At 60.6% G+C, this 9,589-nt stretch overlaps 2 protein-coding genes across 7 annotated transcripts; both read left to right on the top strand.

Moving 5' to 3' along the window:
* Positions 1–549: 549 nt before the first annotated feature.
* USF1 (upstream transcription factor 1) lies at positions 550–6,543 on the top strand. 5 transcript variants are annotated; one of them, XM_041722303.1, is made up of 11 exons: positions 550–685; positions 2,817–2,909; positions 3,299–3,348; positions 3,510–3,625; positions 3,981–4,082; positions 4,239–4,506; positions 4,752–4,839; positions 4,976–5,034; positions 5,156–5,250; positions 5,478–5,606; positions 5,795–6,543. In XM_041722303.1, the coding sequence occupies exons 2-11, from the start codon at positions 2,902–2,904 to the stop codon at positions 5,882–5,884; spliced, it is 1,005 nt and encodes a 334-aa protein (XP_041578237.1). In that variant the 5' UTR covers positions 550–685; positions 2,817–2,901; the 3' UTR covers positions 5,885–6,543. The 5 variants fall into 5 exon arrangements, with proteins under 5 accessions (XP_041578237.1, XP_041578239.1, XP_041578238.1 ...); XM_041722305.1 differs by having other exon boundaries at positions 554–685; positions 4,311–4,506; XM_041722304.1 differs by lacking the exon at positions 550–685 and adding an exon at positions 732–1,285.
* A 215-nt stretch (positions 6,544–6,758) lies between these two features.
* Positions 6,759–8,737, top strand: TSTD1 (thiosulfate sulfurtransferase like domain containing 1). 2 transcript variants are annotated; one of them, XM_041773256.1, is made up of 4 exons: positions 6,759–6,913; positions 7,703–7,825; positions 8,310–8,472; positions 8,559–8,737. In XM_041773256.1, exons 1-4 carry the CDS (start codon positions 6,838–6,840, stop codon positions 8,608–8,610), a joined length of 414 nt encoding a protein of 137 aa, XP_041629190.1. In that variant the 5' UTR covers positions 6,759–6,837; the 3' UTR covers positions 8,611–8,737. The 2 variants fall into 2 exon arrangements, with proteins under 2 accessions (XP_041629190.1, XP_041629191.1); XM_041773257.1 differs by lacking the exon at positions 7,703–7,825 and having other exon boundaries at positions 6,773–6,913.
* Positions 8,738–9,589: the final 852 nt, after the last annotated feature.

Genomic DNA, 9,589 nt, shown 5'->3' with positions numbered 1-9,589 from the left:
GGCTAACGAGGCCGAAAGTTCTGCCCGAGACCCCCGGGGTAAGCCGCGGCCGCGGGGGCCTGAGCCCCGAGCTCGTCCTGCCCCAGAGCCGAACTCTTGTCCTCGCGCCGCACCGCTCCACATCCCCGAGGGCAGGCCTCAACGGAGAAGGGCGGGCGCCAGGATCCCCAACACCGCCACCGCACACACGCCGGCCGCCGCGGACGTGGGCACACGCGGGCACGCCCGGGCCGTCCGCATCCCCGGGGGCACCCACGGCGCGCCCTCATCCAAGATGGCCTCCCAGGCCGCCCTTGTTAAAGATGGCGCCTCCGTGCGACGTCCTTCCCTTCACCTAAGCCGGCCTCACTCCCTCCTGCCGCCGAGGACGCCTCGTCCAGCAGCAAGACGGCAGCACACGCGCGTCGCCTTCCTCCCGTCCTTGCCGAAAGCGACAAACACTTCAACGCCCTCCTCCGCGGGCCGCAGGAAGCCCCTCCCTCTCCGCCCCGGCTGCACCTCCCCGCGCCCGCGGGAGCGACCGGAAGTGGGGCGGCTCAGAGGCTGAGGCGGCGGGGCGGGCACTTCCGCCCCTCACCGACATGGCCGCAGGCCGGGAGTGCGCATGAGCAGCTGTCCATGGAGCTCTCCGAGTCCGGGGACGGAGAGCACTGTCCGGGGAGATCGGCGGCGGCGGCGGCGGCCGGTGAGTCAGGGGCCGGCCGCGGGCGGAGCGGGGCCGTGTGCGGGGCTGGCAGGCGGGGCAGGCGGGGTTGCGCTCCCGAGGGCCGGCGGCCTCCCGCGGAGGACGCCTTTGTTTTGCGGGAGGGGGCCGTGCCCGCGTCGTGCCTCCCGCCCCGCCTTGTGGGCCGAGCGCGCTCCCCGCCCTCCTCCGGGCCCGCCGAGCCCCGAGCCCCGAGCCCCGAGCCCTTCCCGGCCGCCCGGCCTCCAGGCTCGCGGGCTCCCGGGCTCGCGGGCTCGCGCCGCCGGCTGCGGGGCCTGTGGGGCCTGTGGGAGACGCCGGCCTGGTTCGGGGACTTGGTCGTCCTCCCCTTTGTGTCCAGCCCTACAGCAGGGGCTGTTGCAGGGCCCCCTGCCCGGGCGCGCCCGCCCCCACATCCTGTCCGCGCTTCCGTGTCGCATCCCCCGATGCCCGGGAAATGCTCCCGGATGTCCAGCTAACAGTGCGCAGAGCAGCCCGACCCGGTTGCCGGTGTCCTCAGAGGCTGCCCCTGCTGACAGCCGCGGGCGGTAGAGACGCCCCCCTGCAGGCAGCGCCCGGGCTCCGTAGGTTGAGGATGCACAGGTAGGTGGTGCCGCCTTCCCCAAGGGACTGGGAGCCGCTCGCAGCGTTACTTCCTCCGGACAGTTTCACTTTCAGTTCTTTTTTTGTTGTTGTTGTTGTTCCCCTTTGTTGTTTTGAGTTCTGGTGGCTTTTTTGGGGTCACTACTTTCCTTCCAAGCAGGCTTCCAAGGCTCCTCCGTTGAAGATTGTCCTTAGGAAAGGTTTTGGAGAGGACCTTCTGGGTACAGACTTGGTAAAAATCTTACTCTTTCGCGCGGCAATGATTTTGTCGCCCTGTTCACTTGTACACGTAGCTGTGTCTCTTTGGAGGAACCACTTGTCTTCTCAGCTCCTTGTGTTTTCCTTGTTTTCCTGTCCTCTGGCTGGGTGTCAGGGCCCTAAACCGGGCACCTTGCAAATGAGTTCCTTTTCCATTGTCTCTCCTTCCGAAGCTTGAGCCTGGAGTTTTTTTCTCCCTTCTTGCTGAGGTTCAGTTGATTTGGAGTTGTCATGGCAACATTTCAGCAACCGTGTGGTTTTACAGGAAGGCTTGGTGGAGAAAAATAGAAGGGGCTTGAAAAATGAGGCGTTTGGAGTCTAAGGTCTTAAATGACATAAATCTGGACGTCCCAAAGCTGGAGCCCCTGGGGCCACATAGAATGAAGCCCAAGGGCCAAGTATGTTCTTTATGGTTCAGGCAGGTTTCCCCTTCCTGGATTTGAGGACAGAAATTTCTTGGTACACTAGGTGGTTGAGAAGCTAGAAGAAGCACCGGAGCGTCCAGTGGTCCTGTGTATGTTATGTTTTTAAGATTTTTATTTTATTTATTCATGAGGGAAACAGAGAGAGAAAGAGAGAGAGGCAGAGACACCGGCAGAGGGAGAAGCAGGCTCCATGCAGGGAGCCGGACGTCGGACTCGAACCCTGGGTCTCCAGGATCACGCCGCGGGCTGAAGGTGGTGCTAAACCACTGAGCCACCCGGGCTGCCCCAGTCCTGTGTTTTTGATAGTGGTGATCTAAACGTGCCTTCTTAACCCCAAAGTCATGGCCTATCATGACAACTTTTTTTTTAACTTTATTTTTTTTAGGATTTTATATATTCATGAGAGACGCACACAGAGAGACAGAGACGCAGGCAGAGGGAGAAGCAGGTCCCTCACAGGGAGCCCGATGTGGGACTCGATCCCAGGACCCCAGGATCATGCCCCAAGCCAAAAGCAGATGTTCAACCGCTGAGCCACCCAGGCGTCCCACCATCATTATAACTTTAGTCATGATCCATCCAGAAATACATTGTTTCTCAGTCTTTAAGTATAAGCATCCCCTCTCCACCATGACCTGGAGTGATAATAGAGGACCAAGGAACACCATTTATAGAGTTATTTTTTTCCAACCACTGTAGCCCACTTCTCAGCGCCAGAATGGAGAAAACTGATTGTCTTGTGTAGATTGATTAGATTCTGTTCCTGGCTGGGTCTTCATGGAGCCTAGCTTCTTGAAACAGGCTCTTCAGTTTCCTGGACTTACTGCAAACTCCCTGATTTCTACCAGGACTTAGCACTCAGGACCGTGAGGCAGGAAATTCGAAGACTTCCAAAGAAGGACCAGTTCCTCGGATGAGCCCCCTTACAGAGAGATGAAGGGGTGAGTGAAGAGGAGGTAGGGTCTGGGGCTGGAGGTGGGAGGCCTGGAAGAATGCAGAATGGCTATGAGCGCTGGCTCTGGAGTCCAGCAGACCTGGATTCTGGTTTCAGCTCCATCACTTACTAGCTGTGTCATCCGGTCTCTCATCTACAAAATGCAAGTAGAGCTACTCACCCATTGTGTTGTCCTTAGTATTAAACGATAACGCGTGTTAAGTGCTTAGCTCAGTACTACGCACACAGTAAACACTCAGTAAATACTGGCTGCTGCTATTCTCACCTAACCCAGTGTCTGTTGGGAATGCCATTGAGTTTGGAAGCCATAGATTACTGGGTCAGTGAGCTTTTTATTCACATCTTCCCCTCTTTTTTTTGTCCCTTCACAAACAGGCAGCAGAAAACAGCTGAAACGGAAGAGGGGACAGTGCAGATTCAGGAAGGTGGGTGGTAGAGACAGACCTGAAACCAGGAGCCCATCCTGGCCTCTCCCTCTCTCTCAGGGGCGCATCTCCTGTGTACCTGGTCCTTCTAAATGATGTGCAGGTAGAACAAGGGGAAAAGGCAGGAACTCGAAGACTTTTCCTTTGCTCTTTTAATTTAGGTGCAGTGGCAACTGGGGAGGACCCAACCAGTGTGGCTATTGCCAGCATCCAATCAGCTGCCACTTTCCCTGACCCCAACGTCAAGTACGTCTTCCGAACTGAGAATGGGGGCCAGGTAAGGGAGGGGGCCAGGTAAGGGAGGGGGCCAAGGGGCTGCAGGTGTCACCTGGGGTTGGGGTTGCGGGAGGTAATGAACCCGTCAGGGGAGACGTGGCTTGGAGGAGGTGAAGATGTGGACTCCTGTGTGTGGGGGTAAGGGGGGTTGGAGGGCTGGGAGGAGGAGGTTTCGTGGGGGGGGGGGCGTCTAGGCTGAAACCTCTGGGGACAGAAGGGGGATGGCTGAAGCTTTGTCTCTGAAGCACTCTTATTCCGGGGCTCTGTCCAAGAGAAGCTTTATGAGAGTCCTGGGGTCCCCAGCATTGACTCTTGTATTTTCTCTCTCCACATTTTCTTTCCCTCTCTGCTTCTAGGTGATGTACAGGGTGATCCAGGTGTCTGAGGGGCAGCTGGATGGCCAGACTGAGGGGACTGGCGCCATCAGTGGCTATCCTGCCACTCAATCCATGACCCAGGTACCCGGGCCTGGGCTGCCCAGGGGACTAGAGCAAGGTGCAGCTGAACCTGTGAGATAGGGGCGGGGCTAGGAGTGGCGAGGCATCTGGGCCTTCCTTGTTCCAAGGCACTAGATTTTCCCTTTCTGGTTGTTTCTCCGTTCTCCCCCGCCCTAGGGACAGAAGCTGCAGCATGGTTCAGTGGAAAGTGTGCCTGACACTGGACTCTGTTGTTGTGCCCCTTCCCAGGCTGTGATCCAGGGTGCGTTCACCAGTGACGATGCAGTTGACACAGAGGGGACGGCCGCCGAGACGCACTATACTTACTTCCCCAGCACTGCGGTGGGAGATGGGGCAGGGGGGACCACGTCGGGGAGTACAGCAGCGGTTGTTACTACCCAGGGCTCAGAGGCACTGCTGGGGCAAGCGACCCCTCCTGGCACTGGTGAGCTCCGTGCGGGTGCTGCTGGCTGGAGGGGCTAGGATAGGCTGGGGGCCATGGCTGGGCACGGTGGGCCCTTCCCAGGACCGCTTCATGATCACTAAGACCTGGGCAGGCAGTGAGTCTGGGACTGACCTTCTAGGACGAAGGAGGTCTCTTTTAGAGGAGGATCCTAGGGCCTCGGCCTCAGAGCTTGATGAAGTTCCTAAGTCCCACATCCTGACACAACCGACCCTGCATCTTCACAGGACAGTTCTTTGTGATGATGTCACCACAGGAAGTGTTGCAGGGAGGAAGCCAGCGCTCCATTGCCCCCAGGACTCACCCTTATTCCCCGTGAGTAACCCCTGGTCTTTCTCAGTTGCCACGGTGGTCTTGATCCCTGCCGACTCCGTGTCCTTCCTTATTCGAGCCTCCAATCTGATTTTTTTTAATCTTCCCGGACTCTGGCCACCTTGGGCTCTGTTGTCAGGAAGTCAGAAGCTCCCAGGACGACTCGGGATGAGAAACGCAGGGCTCAGCATAATGAAGGTAGGTACTGTCAGCTGGGATTGGGACCAGCAGGGGTGTCTGAGTGGGAGAGTGTAGGTGGAGTTACAGGGCCTGTGGGGAGTTCTCCCGGAGTCACCTTGTCCCCCACTGTGCCCCACAGTTGAACGCCGCCGCCGAGACAAGATTAACAACTGGATTGTGCAGCTGTCCAAGATCATCCCAGACTGCTCCATGGAGAGCACCAAGTCTGGCCAGGTCATGGAAAGACCCTGTAGTGGGCAGGATGCCTGAATTCTGTCTCCTGGTATTGTTTCCAGAAATGGTAGAGAGGGCAGACGTGGCTTCTCTCTCTGAGGTTCCTGTATCCTTGTGCAATGTTCTCCCACTTAGGGGAAACTGAGGTCTAGAGTGTGGGTGTGCTTTTGGAAGGTAAGCCACGTATCACGTATTTTAGTCCTCATTTCGTTGGCCTTTTCTTGCAGAGTAAAGGTGGGATTCTGTCCAAAGCCTGTGATTATATCCAGGAGCTTCGACAGAGTAACCACCGGTTGTCTGAAGAACTGCAGGGGCTCGACCAACTGCAGCTGGACAACGATGTGCTCCGACAGCAGGTCAGACCTCTCTGCGGTCCGGCCCTCCTCAACTCCATGGCCCACGAGCCAGCTGGGGTCTCCCGCCCCTGCTTTCCATAGAGGGCTTCGTCCTTTTCCCCCTCCCTAGCGGATGTCTCCGTACATGCAGGGATTTCGCTGTGCCAGCTTTTCTACTCACTGTCTTCATGGCCTCCCTCCCACATCAGGTGGAAGATCTTAAAAACAAGAACCTGCTGCTACGGGCTCAGCTGCGGCACCACGGAGTAGAGGTCGTCATCAAGAATGACAGCAACTAACTGTGGGGACTCGAGGGCCTTAGGCCCTACAGCCCCTTTCCGAGAACTGCAGATAGTCCAGGAGAACGGCTCACCCGTGCCCCTTTCCTTCACCACCCACTTCTGGCGTGGGACCAGGGGGAGCTCAGAAAGCATGGCTTTGAACTGAGGCCCGGTGACAGCAGCGTGCAGTGGTGTGAAACACACGTGGGTGCGTGCTAACAGCCTCGTCCAGTCCCACCGCACGGCCCCTGGGCCCTCGTGTCCCTCTTCACATGCATGTGCCGTCTCCATGCTGGATACCGGACACAACGTGGGGGCTTGCCCTGTGCTTGCTTCGAGAGCCAGCAGAGGGTCTGCTGACATGTGACGCTCTGGTTGCCCGGGACTCTGGCGCTCCCACTGGGTCTTCCTCACCCTGGAGCTCAGGTGTGCGCTCGAGACTCTGGGGAACAGCCTTTCGCGAGAAGTGGGGGAAAGGATGCTTAGCAGCGGCTCCTGCCCCAGGAACAGGAGATCGGCTGGCCGGCGGCCAGGGCCTGTGCGGAAGCCTCTGGAGCCAGGGAGAAGACAGGGGCCCACGTGGGGCCTTCCCCTTGTGGGGATGGTGTTTCTTTTTCTTCCTTTTCTTTCTTTCTTTCTTTTTTTTTTTTTTTTTAAAGATAAAACGTTCAGAGCCACTGTTGTCTCCTGGTTTTCCTCCTCTGGTGGGTGGGGGCGGAGGGGAGGGAGGCGCCTTGCACTCTGCCCGGGAGGGTGGGGCCAAGGTTAGGGTGGGGCGAGGCCGGGTGCTCGCGGCCCCGAGTCCCAGGAGACCCAGGGCCCCCGTGTGCCGCCCGCCCGCGCGCTGGGCAATCGCTAGACTGGCGAGCGGGCCTCAGCCCCGCGGAACAGGTGCGGCGGGGGGCGGGGCGGGGGCGGGGCTTTCGCTTCCGGTTCCGGTCCCGGCTCCGGGCTCCCGGAGGGCGGGCGAGATGCTGGCGGCTCCGCGGGGGAGGCCCCGGGCCGCGTTCCTGCAGCTCGCCGTGGCGGCGCGGACCATGGCTGGAGGTACCTGCGGGGCCCCGGGGCCCTCCCGTCCTCGCCGCGGCCCCCGGGAGCGCGAGGCCCGGCCGAGGGGGAGCGGCGGCGCGCGGCTCGCAGGCCCCTGCCAGGTGGGGGGCCGCTAGGTGGAGGGGGCCGCCAGGTGGAGGGAGCCGCCAGGTGGAGGGAGCCGCCAGGTGGAGGGGGCCGCCAGGTGGAGGGGGCCGCCAGGTGGAGGGAGCCGCCAGGTGGAGGGAGCCGCTAGGTGGAGGGGGCCGTCAGGTGGAGGGGGCCGCTAGGTGGAGGGAGCCGCTAGGTGGAGGGGGCCGTCAGGTGGAGGGGGCCGCCAGGTGGAGGGGGCCGCCAGGTGGAGGGGGCCGCCAGGTGGAGGGGGCCGCTAGGTGGAGGGAGCCGCTAGGTGGAGGGGGCCGCCAGGTGGAGGGAGCCGCCAGGTGGAGGGGGCTGCCAGGTGGAGGGAGCCGCTAGGTGGAGGGGGCCGCCAGGTGGAGGGGGCCGCCAGGTGGAGGGGGCCGTCAGGTGGAGGGGGCCGCAGGTGGAGGGGGCCGCCAGGTGGAGGGGGCCGCCAGGTGGAGGGGGCCGCCAGGTGGAGGGGGCCGTCAGGTGGAGGGGGCCGTCAGGTGGAGGGGGCCGCAGGTGGAGGGGGCCGCCAGGTGGGGGCCGCAGGTGGGGACCGCCAGGTGGAGGGGGCTGCTAGGTGGAGGGGGCCACCAGGTGGGGGCCGCAGGTGGAGGGGGCCGCCAGGTGGGGGCCGCCGCGCCGCGGCGCCGCCCCAGGCTCTGCTGCCTCCTTCCGCAGCGCCCACGGTCTCGCTGCCTGAACTGCGCTCGCTGCTGGCCACGGGCCAGGCCCGGCTCATCGACGTGAGATCGCGGGAGGAGGCGGCAGCGGGGACCATCCCGGGGGCGCTCAACATCCCGGGTTAGGGACACCGGGGACGCCCGCACGGGTGGCCTGGGGGGGGGGCTCCCAGGGCGGCGTGGGGGGAGGCACGGGTACAGGGGTCCTTGTTCCCCTGAGGGCCCCCAGCCTCCCCACCCCGAGCCTCCCGGAGAAGGGCTGGCGGGAGGCGGATCCGGGCCGCGGAACCGGCTCTTCCAGTTTGAGCGGAGAGGGGCGGCGAGGAGGGGGAGGACCCGCTCCTCGGCGCCTGACCTCCCCGGGGCTGCGGGCTGGGGGCTGCGGGGTGGGTACCGGGTACCGCCCGCCACTCCCCCTCGCTGCAGCGGACGTGGCTCCGGTGCAGCCGCCCGGCCCCTCCCGGCAGCTGGGCCTGTCGCGGCCTCGAGGTTGGCCAGGGGGCGGGGGGTCCCTTGGGGATCGGTTGGGGCCGCGGCCCCAGTGTCTCCAGGCCCCACCTGAGCTCGCCCACCTCTGGTTCCGACCCTGCCTCGCCACCTCCCAGTGTCCGAGCTGGAGAGCGCCCTGCAGATGGAGCCAGCTGCTTTCCAGGCTTTGTACTCCGCGGAGAAGCCAAAGCTGCAAGAGGAGAACCTCATCTTCTTCTGTCAGATGGGCAAGCGGGGCTTGCAGGCCACACAGCTGGCCCGAGGCCTGGGATATACAGGGTATGGGGCAGGGGGGCGCCCTTGGGGGGTGATGGGGTGCCTCCTGGGCCTGCCTGCTCACCCGCTTTGTCACTTTGTCTGCGCAGGGCTCGCAACTTCGCAGGGGCCTACAGAGAATGGTCCCAGAAAGAAGGTTAGGTAGGAGGCTGATTGCCCCCTGCCCTTGCCCCCAGGCTGCCTGATCGGTGACCAGCTGGATGCCCCGGTTGGGCAGGCCTTACAGCGCTGTGCACACAAAGCATCAAATAAAGAGCACTTAATCAAAGTATTGGAAGCACGTAGTTTGTCAGGTGGGCTGCGAATACTCCTAATCCTAACCTAGAGTTCAGGTCAGCCCTGAATCCTTGTCCAGCGTTGTCTGGTGCCCTCCTACCCGGTGCAACCCCAAACCCCAGCAGTTTCCTGAGACTATGATTCTCCTTTTGTTTTTGTTTTTTTTAAAATATTTTTTTAAATTTATTCATGAGAGACACAGAGAAAGAGGCAGAGACAGGCAGAGGGAGAAGCAGGCTCCTCACAGGGAGCCTGATGCAGGACTCGATCCTGGGACCCCAGGATCACACCCTGAGCTGAAGGTAGATGCTCACCTGCTGAGCCACCCAGGTGCCCCTGATTCTCCTTTGAAAATGATTGTTTTCAGCCCAGGATACACATCAGCATCATCTGGTACCTAAAAACAAGAGTGTTTGGGCCCCTTCTCAGATTTGGAATCTTGGGTGTAGGATCTGGGTAGTAGTGGTTTTATGAGCCCTTGAAGTGATCTTATTTATTTATTTTTTAAAGATTCTTTTTTTTTATTTATTTATTTATTTATTCATTCATTCATTCATTCATTCATTCATTCATTCATTCATTCATTCATTCATGAGAGACAGAGAGGCAGAGACACAGGCAGAGGGAGAAGCAGGCTCCCTGCAGGGACCCCAATGTGGGCCTCAATCCCGAGATGATGCCCTGAGCCAAAGGTAGATGCTCAACCACTGAGCCACCCAGATGTCCCTTATTTGGTATTTTAAACTTTTATTCTTGAGGTGCCTGACTGGCTCAGTCCATAGAGCATGGAACTCTTGATCTCGGGTTGTAAGTTTGAGCCCCATGTTGAGTGTAGAGATTACTT

The sequence above is a fragment of the Vulpes lagopus genome, chromosome 11 (genome assembly GCF_018345385.1).
Source record: "Vulpes lagopus strain Blue_001 chromosome 11, ASM1834538v1, whole genome shotgun sequence".
Lineage (NCBI taxonomy): Eukaryota > Metazoa > Chordata > Mammalia > Carnivora > Canidae > Vulpes > Vulpes lagopus.
This window is presented reverse-complemented; position numbering and strand designations above follow the sequence as displayed.